The 16,046-nt window shown below is 32.5% G+C and overlaps 1 protein-coding gene across 5 annotated transcripts; it reads left to right on the top strand.

The window, feature by feature from the left end:
* Window positions 1–9,318: 9,318 nt before the first annotated feature.
* Window positions 9,319–15,665, top strand: PTB2 (polypyrimidine tract-binding protein 2). Of its 5 annotated transcripts, XM_088106729.1 has the most exons (11): window positions 9,319–9,470; window positions 9,940–10,182; window positions 10,290–10,499; window positions 11,496–11,558; window positions 11,646–11,719; window positions 12,083–12,178; window positions 12,329–12,386; window positions 12,621–12,725; window positions 12,828–12,909; window positions 14,441–14,553; window positions 15,033–15,665. In XM_088106729.1, the coding sequence occupies exons 2-11, from the start codon at window positions 9,997–9,999 to the stop codon at window positions 15,336–15,338; spliced, it is 1,293 nt and encodes a 430-aa protein (XP_087962855.1). In that variant the 5' UTR covers window positions 9,319–9,470; window positions 9,940–9,996; the 3' UTR covers window positions 15,339–15,665. The 5 variants fall into 5 exon arrangements, with proteins under 5 accessions (XP_087962855.1, XP_047161311.1, XP_047161310.1 ...); XM_047305355.2 differs by lacking the exons at window positions 9,319–9,470; window positions 9,940–10,182 and adding an exon at window positions 10,636–10,693 and having other exon boundaries at window positions 10,329–10,499; XM_047305354.2 differs by lacking the exons at window positions 9,319–9,470; window positions 9,940–10,182 and adding an exon at window positions 10,633–10,693 and having other exon boundaries at window positions 10,329–10,499.
* The last annotated feature ends 381 nt before the right edge of the window (window positions 15,666–16,046 follow it).

Raw genomic sequence — 16,046 nt, 5'->3', positions numbered from 1 at the left:
ATCATTCACACAATCACATAGTTTAGCATATAACATCATGTAACATTATATAAATATATATTTATAAGACGACCGTCCGGACTGTATGAAACCGTGTAGCTACAGGCGTCCTCGCACCCGAGTGGTGTAGTAGCCGGGATATACCTAATCAACTGCCACTCGAGGTTAGTCCGTTCTTACGTCGCCCATGTTAACTTATGGACTAAGGACCTCCTGCCATTCCCACACATGAACTACTCCCCTCTACGTGAAGATGAGTGTCACGGAATATCAGGATGGACCAAGCCTGGCTTAGCTTATCCACAGTCATACTTTACCAAATTTAATATTCAAATATATATAAGAGACGTTCCTCCATGGAACGCTCGTTCAAATCCCATACTCATAAAATCACTCAATATAGTGTTCGCATGGTAATATCTTATAATTTATCATCATTCTCATATTTAACTTTAAGAGCATAAAAGGACGAACGTTCAGTCCTTTGAAGAATTTAGGACGAACGTTCAATTAAAGTTATGGATGGACGAACGTGACTCTCTGTTTGGTCAGTTAAATGTACTGACTCTATTGAATGTAATGATACTTAGAAATTTCATAATAAAGAAGATATTGGACCAGATTCAATGTACCAAGGATGGTCAATAATACTTAGAATTTTCTTTGTAAATTTTTGTATATAAAGAAATGATGCCAGTATTTGAACGAACGTAAGAGGATGAATACTGTAATATTTGAACGAACGCTATTTACATTCGTTAAGGAATCAAAGATAAGGACGAGCGTTCAATCTAAGACCGAACACTTCATTAAAACGAACCCTTAGGTAGATGACCAAGAATCAATCCTGACGTACGCTTAGAATAAGTCCGAGCGCTCTTTAGGACGAACGCTTGGTCTAAGACCGAGCATTGTTTAGAACGAACGTTCGGTATAAGACCGAACGCTACCTATTTTAAAGTGTAATGTATTTATATACAGTTGAGCTGAAACGAACGCTCAGACATTTAATTGGGGACGCTCGTTATCAAACCGAATTCTTCCCAAATGAAAGAATTCTACTCTAAGTCTTTTTCAGGGAAAAACCGAACGGTATAAGACCGTACGATTTACGAACGTAATTTATCATAGGGAGAGTTTATCATATCCAGATTTTCCAACTTTCTTAACTTTAACATTTTTCATACGATTCATACTTTATAATTTCATATCCACATTAATTTACATACTATACAGATTTCATTACATTAATAAATCCAACTATACTATAGTCATACACCTTTCATACGAATCCAATTCAACATACATTTCAACCAACAGAAGACATATTCAAACAGCACAACAGGGTTCGTTCATGCAGATCCAGAATAGCACATATACATATATTTCATACATACAACCCATACCATGCCTTCATATAATCATACAAGTATAAATTAAACATATAAGCTTCCCTTACCTGGATAGCAGTGTACGCCCTAATGCAAAAGTTGGGTTTGTCTCTTACAGCGTTCTACCCTCAGTTTCACTAGACACTTTCACTTGATCTAAATACCAAAATCAGAGATTACTCAGATACCGTCCATGCATGAACCGAGAGCATGGTTTCGTATGAAACCCTAAATGGACAACTACTAGAGAAGGGAACTTACCAGCTTAGATTCCAATTCTGTTCGGTCCAAAAGGAAGATCACAACTGGACGAACGTTCCTACGGTTCTGAAATGGAATTCGGAGACAAGCTTGGTGAGTTACAGTAGAGAGAAGTTTGGGAGTTCTAGAGAGAAGTTGGAGAAAATGAAGGGTTGAGTTCAGAGGTAGAAGATGAGTGGTGCAGGTGAGAGAGAGTTTTCAAAAATCTAGTTTTGTTAAACTCACGTTCGTTTGAACGAACGTCTCCCAAGCCGACACCTGCACACCAAACTCTGAATTGGAAGCTTCTCCCGCGACAGGTGGCGTGTGTGCATGTGGTGCAAAGTGCGTTTTTAATGCTTTCAGAGGAATGATGTGGCTCGGTTTTCAGTGCACAGTAGAGTAATGTATCAGATTTGGGAGTGGGTTTTAATGAAATAAATATTGATTGTGGTGTGTATTAATTTGATGTGACAGGAAATTATTACTGCTAATTATTTAGGGTCTCACAATTTTCAATATATTCAGCAATATATATATATATATATATATATATATATATATATATATATTCAAAGCTTTTTTAAGTGTACTCTATTAATGAAAAACATACAATGGAGTATTGCAAAGTGAATTCTTTGGTTTATACAATGAAACCATCATTTCAATTTTAAAACTACGTTTTTCTTTTTTCAATGGATTAATTAGACAAAGAACAAGATAAGGAGATAAAGTGCGACATAAATCCCTGTAAAATAAGACTAGTTGTCTAAAGTAAATTATAATACACAGCAACATTGTTTTCTTTATGTTTTTTATTTACAATTATATACTATTTTTTTATATGAAAATTCATAATGTGGAATAAAAGTGCATGAAGTAGTTGCTATCGAATAATAAGAAACTATGTTCTTACTCTCGTATTAGCATCTACGTGATCCTTTGAGTGTTTTGAAGAAATAATCAAACCTAACTTAGTATTATATAAACTAGGATATCAGACTAATTAAAGTATTATAATATAAGTATTAAACATTGTTAAACTTATGTATATAAGATAGGCTTAATATCCTATTTTGTCCCAGTTTCGCTCGACAATGTCAAATTAGTCCATCCTTTAAAAAGTGCGTCAATTACGTCCTTACTTAATAAAATTTATATCAATAAAATTCCTTCCGTTAAATCCGTACAAACGACGTTAATTATTTTTCTCTCTCTTCTATTAACGCCGTTTGTACGGATTTAACGGAAGGGATTTCATTGATATAAATTTTATTAAGTAAGGACGTAATTGACGCACTTTTTAAAGGATGGACTAATTTGACATTGTCGAGCGAAATTGGGGACAAAATAAGGTATTAAGCCTATAAGATATATTTGAACTCAATTAAGTAGGATATCAGACTAACTAAAGTATTATAATATATAAGTATTAAATATTGTTAACTTATAAGTATATAAGATATATTTGTTAGAGTCATGACAAAATCAATAGGAGAGAGTAAATTTGTTTGTTAATAAAACTGTATGAAATTTTATGCAGCATCCGTTACTATATTGTCAGTAGGATTGGGAATAATTAACTTAAAAACTCTAAACTATAATTTATCTGCACTATTTTGTACTTAAAAAACTTAAACTATTTTTATAAAAACCAATTATATTGTTTAATAATTCAGTTTAAATATACTGAACTTCTTCTATTTGTAGTACAATTAATTGTTAATTGTGGTTTAGGTTTCGTATAGTTTGCTTTCTATAATTTTTTCTCACATTTTTTTCTCAATCACTATCGTCAAATGTTCGCTACCGTTGAAGGCTCGTCGTTGTTGAAAGCTCGTCGTCGTCGAAGACTCGTTGCCTCGCCGTCGAAGACTCGTTGTCGTCGAAGAGTCACCACCGTCAAAGGCTCTCCGCTGTCGAAGGCTTTGTCGTATTATGCCATCGCGCACTGTAGAAGGCTCTACGACCATCGTTGAAGGTGCTGAGAACACTACTCCTTTAGCTTAAAAGAGAAGCAAATGGATATCACTCTAGGTACGAATATTTTTCCCTTTCCCTTTCAAAAGGAATAAATAAAATTGGAAAGCGACGCATTGTATTCATCTCGGATGATCCCAATGGGGGTTTAGATTCTTTAACTGATTGATAAAGAGATAGAGGATACATGGTTGATGATGAGTGTATACCAATTCCATATCCAACTTGAATATGATTAAATGAGGACATCATGGTCTCAGGATTTCCATATCAAATTTCAGCATGTGTTGATTGTGAAGCTCATGGCTCAGGTATATGCCACAGAAGAGGTCGTGGTTGGTGTTCAACAAAAAGCTAGGGTATGTGAGTGGATCCAAGTTGTGGAAACTCACTGTTGTAATTCAATATTGTCATATACATTGGCTATATAACATATGATCCTCCATTGAACCCAAGATCAAATATTTGCATGTATAATATGCAAAACATAGAGGTGTTGTATACTTGTTTTTCTTCTCTGGTTTATTTATCTGTTTGTTTTAATTAATACATATAATTGTTAACTAGTGTTGTTTCCCAAGAATTACCTAAAAGAAATTAGTTTTTCTGTTCAAAATTGTTAATCAAGGAATAAAGTTATTGAGATAGGTTGTTCATTGTTTAGTCCTATCGTATTTATTATATGAAATATGAGAATAAAACAAAATTTTGCTTCTTGGAAAACTTGGAGTCAGATGACATTTGTTCCTAAATAGCAAAAGTCATTGTTATTGTCTTGGAAAGATGAATAATTCTAAGCCACTTTTTCCATGAGCATATGATAATTCTGACTTTTGCTTTATCAAAGGTCAAGTTATGGTTTTGCTCACGAAATTCATCTCTATCATAACTGTAGTGTACTCATATGTGATTATTTAGCTAATGGGACATTACAGTCCATCATTTATCTCTTGTGATTTTCCTTATTTACTTCAATGTCATTTGGTATAATCTTCAACTGAAAATACTATGCAGGATGTGGCGAACTCATATCTGATCTTAGGAAAATCCATGAAAGAAGTGTTATGCATTTATTACATTATTGAAATGTTACACATGGCTGGAACTTTGCATGGTGTTGACTTGATTCATGGTGATTTCAAGGACAAGTTGTTTAATGTACTTGAGAGAAAGTAAAATGAGATTGATGTTATTTTTCTATGTTTATGATGAGTTCTTGAGTTTGTTATTCTAAAAGGGTCCTCTGTTTATCCTCATTTCAACTTGCCATGTGATTTATATACTATTGTTTTGGGTTGGGAAAAGGGAAGGAGGAATTGATGTGATTTTGTATTGGGGTTTTTAGTTCAGTTCAGTTACTCTAAACTAAAAAAAAAGTTCAGTTCAATTACTCTGAACTATTTTTTAGTTCAATGCAGTTTTTCTGAACTGGTTTATATTTAATTATAAACTATAAATGCAGTTTAGTGCTCTTTGTCCACCCCTAATTGTCAAGCACCGCATCAAAGTTTCGTAGACTTGATTTGGGGTATCTAATTGATTATTAGTTGTTTCTAAGCAACTCAACTATTTTCTAGTACTAAAACACTCTTATTTTAGTTCAAAACAATCTCAAATAATACTAACCTACCAAAAGGATATCTCAACTAAGATGGATAAATTATTATAGTAAACTTTAATTATAGTTCACCATCAAAGTTTAAAACAAACAAAACAACCTTATATACTAAAATTTACAATTATTTCATTATCACAATGGCTACCATAAGGTACATAGAACCATTAACTACAATAACCATATATTTCACAATCAAAACATACATAACTTCAATATTTTACAAACCAACAAACATATATCCATTCACCACACAAATTTCCAACTCATTCTTATTTCATATAACCATTTCAGTCACAAATTTCACACACGAATACAAACATAACAAATCATTTACATCAACATAACACAAAACTACTAAGAAATAATTCAATCATATCATTCCATAAATCATGAAGTATAACAAGAATTGAATCAATAAAAATAATAAGTTTTCATACTTTGATTATGAACCACCAAAACAAGACTTCATTGTCTCTATAGATCCCTATTCACACAAGAAGCAATATTTGTGCATATATAACTCAGGTCAATGATTTGATCACACTCTAACAATCATAATTGAATAGAGATTCATCATAAGCCCTTAAATGCTACATGCAAGCTTAAAACACCCCATATACAACAAATATCTTAAATGATAAAAAAAAGGGTAAAAGATGAACTTGCTTTGTTTAAAAAACTGATTGTGTTGAGAAGAAGACTTTAAACTTAACTCAATCTCACAAAATCGGCTTGTAAGGTGAGGTTTGCACTCATTTATATATGTTAATTTAACTTTATATCTAGTTGACATGAGACTTCTAATACAAACCTCTTACATCGATGTATGTACATCTTGAGCGTGAGATTAGACATTAATGGTTGGTTTGATAGTGTCCCGATAGCAAGTGGGACAATAAACTCAACAAACAACAAATCTTGATAGGATAGACTTTAACTCTTGGGTTTGGTACCATGGTAAGAAGTGTACTTTATGTCTTACTCAATCCTACAAAATAGGCTTGTAAGGTGAGATTTGCACCCACTTTTATACTCTAAATTAGCCTTATCTTTAATCGATGTAGAACTTCCAACAAATTGGATAAGATTGTAGTCCTCGACGCCAAGAGTCCTATGTTGTACTCATATAGTCAAACAACTATAGATTCGTCATAATCTTAAAGAGAAGTTAGAGGAAGAAAATTGAATATATAGTTTTATAAAGATACTTTATAAAAGAACACTTTTAATCTTTAATTATTTTCTAGGTTCACTAGTGCAAAATAAGGCTTCAACGTCTCGCATTTAACGTTAGAAATCGGAAAAGCCAATGTTAAAAATGACTAGTAGCATTTTTGTAAATAGAAGTTCAATTAAGACATTAGAATATATACTTTTACGATGTCGAATGATTATTAGACATCGTAATTTCCAATTTTTGACGTTATATTTGGTAACTTTCATGAAAATCTTTGGCGCGAAGGTGAAAATGTACTTATGTATGACGTCAAATGCCTTAGTTTCAGACGTAAAAAACCTATAAGACGTCGAAATATCACTTTTCAGATGTTATATGTTAGTGAATTCATTACAAAATTTGGGTTGGAGGTTAAAAATTCATTCACTTTATCTTTGCGCGAGACCCTCTTCTTTGCTTAAACCCTTTCTCAAATGAAGCTTTCGGTGACCAACACATGTAATCTTTATTTCATTTTATACAAATTCATGTTGATTAACTACTTTAAGTATGATTTTCTTTCGTTTTGACCGATTGGTTTCGTGCACAAGTTCTCTTTGAAGCATATGTGTGTTCTCCTTTCTTCCTCATGGCAACACTTTATTTTGACGAACCCACATTCAAGAAGAATCATTTTCGTTTTCATTTTCATGAAGGTTGAACTTGTTGGTATTGTTGATATTGATATGGTTGAACTTGTTTGTTGTATTGTTAATATTGATATTGTTGAACTTGTTTGTTGTTCATACATGTTATACATCCAAACTTAGGGTAAAAATGAAAGTATATTCAAAATAAGTCCAAATAACTTGAAAATTTGTTCAAAGCACCAAAATATCATGAGAAGCCTCCACAAAAAATTTTAGATCAAAGTATGTGAAATATTTTTGCAAAGTTTGGAAAAGACAAAATAAATTAACGAAAATAGAAAATGACGATTTTTTGAAAATCTACCCCAAATCGATATATAATAATGTCAAAACTGTCAATTATAGAAAATATCTAAAAATATCTTGCAAACATCAAATAACTACAAATATCTTGCAAACATCAAACCCACCCTTCTTCCATATGCGTAAACAGTAAATTGATTAAAGAAAAAATGTGTGTTTGTTTTCATGAAAGGATTTGAGGGAGAGTGTGTAACGCCCCAAATTTTGGGATGCCACGATTTAGAAAAAATGAATATTTATAAAATTTCTTATAGCGCATAAACATATTTTTTTCAAAACCCTTAACTTTTAATCACGCATAATTTATTAAAAACATAGTAGTTCCAAAAACTTTGTCTAATTACATTATTTCAAAAGCAATTAAAAGGACTAAGGAAATAAAATAACTATAATGATATTATTTCAAAAGTCTATACCAAAAGAACTTTTTAAAGAAACTCAAAATTTTCCCCACCATCTCACAAAATCATCTGCTCACGTATAACACATTATACAATCACCGTCGATAATATCATTTGCAAACACACAACACTTATGAGGTAAGATACCAATAAAACAATCATAATAACAAGACTAAATTACATTCTTGTACCCTACCTCAATCGACAGTAGCCGCTTCTAAAACCCAATATGTAGCTTCTCTATACAGATACACTCAACTCATCCTTCTTTTGGCTTTAGACTTGTTCCCCTATTAGACAATATAGAACATTTATCCCCCTCGCCAAAGAAAATTCTCAAATAGAGAGGTTTGACATTCATAAAATGTTTGATTGTTTTGTTGTGGTATGTGTATCTTGTGTAAAATGTTCAAATGTTCTTATTTATAATTAATTGTTTATATTCTAACTTACCCTTTTATCTATGATTGTTTGTATTCTACCTTACCCTTTTACCTATGATTGTTTGTATGTTTCTTTGAATCTTTCTTGACTATGATCGTTCAGTGGATGTGAGTAGATGGTGATGAGATTCCCAGTAAGTGTTAGATGGAATAGCTGATGATATGTAGTAACTTTAGTTAGTAGCTTTGCATATAGTTTTGTTTAGTTACCTTGTAAATAAAGTTTTAATTTATAGTTATAATAGATAACTATAATTAGCTTTATATTCCTGTCTTGTTGACGGTTATTGTTTATATTATTTATGTAATGACTATTATATAGTTTAATACTATATTTTGGAATGTTACATGTTATTTATCTTTAATAATTTTTAAAAACTAAAAAGTTTAAATATATAATTATTTTAAACTTTGATATATTATTAAATTTAAAAAATAAATAAGTATAATTTTTTTAGTCTAGATATTTAAATTATTGTGACATATCAAATGACATTTAAAGTGTATATTTCAACAGTTACACTGCTTTATAGTTTTCAATTCAAATATTAAATTAAAATACTATTAAAATAAAAATATGATAAATTTCATGCATTTAACTTTATGAATCTAATACATATTTAATCCGTATTTATTTTATAAAGAGTTTGGTAAAAACACATATACTATACACATGTGTATTTATTTATTTTATGATAATAAATGTTTTTAGTATATTAATCCTTATTTATTATAATTTTTTTAGTATATTAATAATAAATAACTATAAATTTACTTTTATTTTTATAATTAAAAAATAATTAAGTTTAAAAAATACTGTCAAATTGAAAAAATCAATTAAATTTTAAAAAATCAATTACTTAAAAGATAAAATTAATAAAGTAATTGTTTTAATTTAGAAAAATTATTTATAAAATAAAATTAGAAAACAAAAAAAAGAACCTTCTTTATATATATATATATATATATATATATATATATATATAAACAAGAATATACAACTAGTGAAATTAAGAGTTTATAAATAAAAATCTTATCTCATTTATATGAATATAAATATAAATATATGGTTATGGTTCAGCGATAAAGGTCTTGTTTTTGCCCACGGTGCTAGAATCAATAGTTGATAACGGGGAAATTCTTTCTTCACCTTTACCCTTAGTTTGAGAACCCTAATCCCTTCAACTCGTACAAACCAGAGCTCTTCTCCTTCTCTCAATTCTTTCAGGTAATTGCTTAGCTTTGATGTAACTCTTTTTCTATGCCTTCTTCCGCTTTATGGCTGTGGATCCCGATGACCAACACCACGCCGTTTCCGTATAATAGCTAACACAAAAATTGGGCTTAACAGATTAAATCCTTTAGCTGTCGATTTCTTTCAATTGGGATTTGTCAATTTGTGAAATCTGAATGTCTTGAATTGCAATTTCATCTGCACTTTGCTGTTACCCCTAAAACTTCGTTATATATTATTGGTTTCACTCCCACCATATTTTAATTGCATAATGTTATCTAGAAATTTTATAAGTTGAGTTGCATTGAGCCAATTTTATGCCATGGTTGTTGGATCTTTAGGGAACATGGCTAAAGTATCAGTCAATGGATGTCCTCTCTTGGAAGTTATTTTGAGACACGTAGTTATGTAGTGTGTTTGTGAATTTATAATGGTATACCTAATTGTAAAATTTATGTTGTAGTCCAAGGGGCTGCGGATTGTCTGGTTATTTTCTACAGATTTAGGGTTACTGTCTGAAATGGCATCAGTATCTAGTCAGCCACAGTTCCGTTACACTCAGCCACCGTCAAAGGTTCTTCACTTGAGAAACTTGCCATGGGAGTGCACAGAGGAAGAACTGATTGAACTTGGGAAGCCGTTTGGAAAAGTTGTGAACACAAAATGCAATGTTGGGGCAAATAGAAATCAAGCTTTTATTGAATTTGTGAGTGTACTTTGTTGTCCATTTTCCCCCTCTCTATCTTGCTTTTATCTTCACATAAAGTTACTGATTGTTGGTTAAAAATTATATTTTGCAACCACAACCTGTAGGCGGATTTAAATCAGGCCATTGCAATGATATCATACTATGCCTCATCATCAGAGCCTGCTCAAGTACGAGGAAAAACTGTATACCTACAGTATTCAAACAGGCAAGAAATAGTGAATAACAAAACTGCAGCAGATGTTCCTGGGAATGTATTGTTGGTAACAATTGAGGGTGCAGATGCACGTCTTGTCAGCATTGATGTCTTGCATTTGGTAAGCAATTGCTTGTGTGTATTAGTTATATGCTAACACTGTAATCAAGAGGATGCTGGTCATTTAGTTTTATGATTAGGTTTTTCTTTGTCAGGCTATGGAAAAATTGTTGACATATATGTGAATGAATCAGCAGGCCCATGACAAGGCAATATCTTCAATGGCAGCTTAGTGCTTTGGGAGAAATAGCGCTTGTGTGTTTGTCTCCTTTCTCCTTTCCTTAACACTACCTCTTTCTTCCTTTTTCCTCCTCAACTCCTGCCATTCTTGTAGTTTAGGGCATTTCCATTTTTTTCTACTGTGCATCTATGCTTTATTGACTCGTCATCTGCATAGCCATTTAGATTTAGGCACCGGATTCTGTACTGTTCAGTTATTTTCTGTGTTCCAACTATTATTTGGTTGTGCTTTTGAAGTCATATCTGAAAGTACACCAAAATTTTCCTTCTAAACTTGGCAACTGAATGCTGAGTTTTCACATAATTTATAGTTGAGGAGGCAAGTTACTTCTCGAATCCTTTATTTTTGAGTCAATTATTCTAGTATCAAAGTGAATGATACCATGAACTTCAAGTTCTTCTAAGTTTATTGTAGTTATATATTCTAGGTGATGTTTCATATAAGACAACTGTGACCTGAACTATTTCCCTCATTTTTTACAGTTATACCAGATCTTAATGAGAAATGTCTGGCAATTGTTTTGGTAGTTTCTTAATGTTTTATTTGTGTTACTTTTCACTTACAGTGTTTTAGCTCTTTTGGGACTGGCATATGCAACAAGCATTGTTCTTGTAGCTTTGCAAGAGATATACTGATTTTCTTAGAACTGTAAACTTGCTTATTTAAGTCCTGTAATGGTATTGTTTGTTAATCTTGCAAGTTTTTTTAGTTGAGTGACACATTTACACACCTAGATGCTGAACTTCTAGTTTGTGGTCTATTATTAAGAGTTACTTTAGTAATATCGTCCTGAAAGTTTATTATTCATTTGTGCAGGTTTTTTCAGCCTTTGGATTTGTGCATAAGATTACTACATTTGAGAAGACAGCAGGATTTCAGGTTTAATGATAGGCCAGCCATATGTTGTCACATTTTTTATATCCTATTAACATGAGATAACTCATTTGTAAATCTGTCGCTTTGCAGGCACTGGTTCAATTCTCAGATGCAGAGACTGCCACTTCTGCGAAAGATGCTTTGGATGGAAGAAGCATACCTAGGTAAAACTATATTATTTGTTTGAGTAGCTATTTAGTTTAACTGTTGTGGATCATGTGGCAGTAGATCATGCATTTGTTATCTCAGATTATTCAGCAATAAACTTTTGGACTATGTTATATATTTTCACTTTGGCAATTCTTTTTGTATTTAAGTCGTTTTGGAGTTTATGGTTCATTGGATTGGTTGACAACGTGCCTACACAAACCACTGTTCCAACTGAACTGATCTTGAAAATAAAAAAAGTGCCAAGTTTGAGTTAAACTGCAAACTAATTGATAGGTATTAGAACAGTAGGTAAATTTTAGTATTTCCCAACTTGTGTTGTTTCTGTTTATTGATCTTTAGCCTTGGCTTGGTATCAGGTATCTTCTTCCTGAGCATATGGGACCATGTACCCTTAGGATCACGTATTCTGGACATTCAGATTTAAGTGTGAAGTTTCAAAGTCACAGGAGCAGGTATTGCTGAATTAGAGGATCCCAAGTTTTGCAGCACCTTTTTCTTTTATTTATCAATATTTTTTCCTGTTGGTTTTTAGCTTAGTTGCATTATTTTTTCTCTGTGATAATAGTTTTTCAATTTATAATTGATTATTTTTCTTTATCCAGAGACTATACTAATCCTTACCTTCCTGTTGCTCCATCAGCTGTGGAGGGAAGTGGACAGGTATTGTTTTTGTCAGTCAACATTTCCGTGTTTTACTAGAAGAATAATATTTCTTATCACTTGACTGGTTTTTATATTCAATGAAAAATATGCACGTTGCTTGTTTTAAATTGAATGTTTATGTTTTGTGCATTAGTTAGGTGTCTGCACCTTCTGCTGCGGGGATGCCATGCATGCTGATTTGCTTAAAGATTTTTTTTCTCTATTCTAAATAGTCAGATATATTTTGTGCAGGCTATGGTTGGATTGGATGGGAAAAGACTAGAGACTGAGAGCAATGTTCTTCTTGCATCTATTGAGAACATGCAATATGCTGTGACATTGGATGTCTTACACATGGTACTTCAAATCATGAGCAGCCATCTTTTTTTAATTATTAATAGACAATACAGTTTAGTTGATAATATCATACCATTTATTTATTTTTAACTTTTGTTACAGGTTTTCTCTGCTTTTGGACCTGTTCAAAAAATTGCAATGTTTGATAAGAATGGTGGTTTGCAGGCTCTGATTCAATATCCAGGTTAATTATTTGATAAATTTTACCTTTTTAAATGCTGTAAAACATGTGGTTTAAGATTGAAGAATCACATGTTCTTGTGCATTGATGAATGGGATTGGAGTGGAATCACCAATCATACTCAGGATCTAGGAATATGTAATTGGGTCACATGTTGAGTTGTGTGACCTGAACACCAAAAGTTTAATTTTTCCTTTTTTTTCGTCCCTGGAAACCTGTTCTCTGTCAGCCTTCCAAGCTCACTCTTACATGATACCATTCAAAATCATTTATTCAAACTTTGCAACCTTGTTCAAATTCGGCTCTTTCAGTTGTTCTTGGTTCTCATCTTGAACTCATTTTTTCCCTATCTATGTCACTTTGGGGTATCTCTGTTCTTTGGTCTATGATGGTGTGCTAGAGTGCCTTTCTTGTTTATGTTCTGTTAAAGTTCTAACAAGGTTGGCTGGTGAACTGCTGAATAAGCTCTCTTATTTATTTGTTACTGCAACACATGAATGTCTTTTTCGGGCCTTCATCTGAAATACTAGATATCTGGACTGATTTTAATGTTTACCCCCCCCCTTATAATTGCTAATAATTTTAAATATTAAAAAGTACTGATGAAAAATAATCTAAATTCTTCTTTTAATTTTAGTGATATTATTACATGTATTAGTTAATTATACTATCATATTTTAATATGAAAATATATATCCTTTTCTTTTCCAAAAGTCTTATTATTTGTGTTACAATTGCACGATTTTTTTATGTCATCCCTCTCCTGATCTAATGTAAGATAATGATGTTGACAATCTTGATTATTTTGATATTGTTTGTACTGTTGGTTATTAATGGTTCTGCATTTCAATTGTTTGCTTTGATGTTAAGTTTTTTGCATTAAATTTGGTGGAAGTTTTCAAGTGTATTTCTGAAAGTTGTTGCCTGCTTCTACGAATAACAAGTACTTATGGTCTGAAATTTGGTGAGGGAAGGGGCAAGTGTTAACTTCTGTCGTGTATGCACCTAGGCAGGATATTTTCTTCTCTGGAAATAGAATTTCCTCCGATTAGTCCGTGTTGAGGCTCCTTTCATTTTTGGTATTTTCTTTAAAAAATGTGCTGTCTAGATCTTCAAAATTGTGTTTGAGCCAACTTTTACTTTAAAGGAGAGGTAAAGTCCCCCAACACTTTGGCCAGTTGCTATCTCAGATTAATCCCATTGTTTGCATTATCTTGGAGGTCATGCCCCTCATGATCTAACAGTCCAAAAAGAATACGTTGCCCATTATTGACATCGATTCATTGTGGGTAGATATAGTTAATACTTCTAGCTGCACTTTCTCGTTCTCCCAATATTATGGATCTGTTCTTGGTTGCTGGAGATTTTCTCAGAGGGCACATACTTATCCTTGATAGGTGTAACATTGATAATTGAAATGTGCTATAGATGCAATTAGTGTCATTGTGGAAAGCTTCAATTTTTAGTGATAGTTTACCTTGTTTTATTTTATACTGGCAATATAAGCTTGGGAGTGACATGTTATGATTTGCAGATACTCAGACAGCTGTCGTTGCCAAGGAAGCCTTGGAAGGCCATTGCATATATGATGGAGGTTTTTGCAAACTTCACATATCATATTCACGACATACTGATCTTAGTATAAAGGTAAACAGCGAACACTATCTGTAGATTGAGAATATTATATTGATTGAAAACTGAGATGAAGATGCATCGTATCAATACAAGTGTTCAGTTCTTATACAAGCCAGCTAATCACATTCTTATTCATGGATATATATGGTTGAATCTACTAAACTTGATAATCTTATATTGACGTTTAGTTTTTACTTTTCTGAGAATGGATGATGTTAGTATTTTTTACCATCCACTGAAAATCCTTCTATTCAACCTAGACAAATTTTACTTGGATATCATTTTCTTCCATCACCCCTTTCTCTTTGAACCTTTGAAGCCCTAATTATAAAAATGTTATACAAGGATCCTGTGTCGAAATTTTAGATTTGCTGTGAGCATTGGTTTTATCTTTTCGTTAACTTGATGGGTGTACTTTAGTTAGTGGTACTGAATACCAATCTTACATATCTATTTTTAATTTTAATTCCATATATTATTTGTGTTAACAGGTGAATAATGATAGGAGCAGAGACTATACTATTCCTAATACGCCTAACGCCCAACCCTCAATTTTAGGGCAACAATCTGCTCCTATGGTGGGTCCGCCTGGCCAACCGTACAATGGGTCTCAGACTGGATGGGGTACAGGTCCACCAGCAGGGGTTCAGTCTATGCCAATGCAGATGCACAATAATGTTTATATGCCACCTGGAAGCATGCCGCAACAAATGGCCCCAGGAATGCAATTTCCAAATCACAACTCATCACAACCTACAACAACATTGCCCGCATATGGATCTGATCGTGCTCAATAGCATGCATCTCTTGCATCTAAAATAGATCTACATTCGTTAACAAAGTCAGCTGGCTTCTGCAAGAGTACGAGGACTGTCATTTACATTAGGGTTCCATCTGGTGACATTGGTCTCCACTTGTTGACCGAGTTATTCTGAACCTCAAATGGGCTACTTCCCCATCTTTTCCTTTTATTATTTTCCAGATGTTGAATATTGAATATCGAAAGTCTGTAAGCAATTGGTCAAACAACTTTTGAATCTTAGTTTGAAACAATGTTCTGTTTTAATTGATCTGTGTTTGAAAATGATATTAGAAAAGCAATCCAGCATAATTTATTTTGTATAGATTACGCTATATCCCATTATATTTTACAAGCATCTTAAGCTTTCCGTTATATCCGAACTAATATATCGACCTCAATACAAACAATCCATAGGAGTGAAATGAATTTATAAAACTAAATTAAATGAAAAGGTTCTGTAATTAAGTAGAAGGCGAAATTAGCATTAGTTTTGAGAGGCTTTGCTCAAGCATTTGGAGAAGATTTTTCAAAAACGTTTCCTTCCGTTGCATGTCTTGATATACATAAGTATAATGCTGCTTGCTTTGGCTGTGCACAAAGGTCTTACAATTTACCGCTTTGATGTAAATTATGCATGTTTAAATGATTATTTGTAAGAGTAATATTTGGAGACCAAACGGAATTTCAAATCAATTAAAAGAAG

The sequence above is a fragment of the Vigna umbellata genome, chromosome 2 (genome assembly GCF_029865625.1).
Source record: "Vigna umbellata cultivar VRB3 chromosome 2, Vumbellata_1.0, whole genome shotgun sequence".
NCBI lineage: Eukaryota > Viridiplantae > Streptophyta > Magnoliopsida > Fabales > Fabaceae > Vigna > Vigna umbellata.
This window is presented reverse-complemented; position numbering and strand designations above follow the sequence as displayed.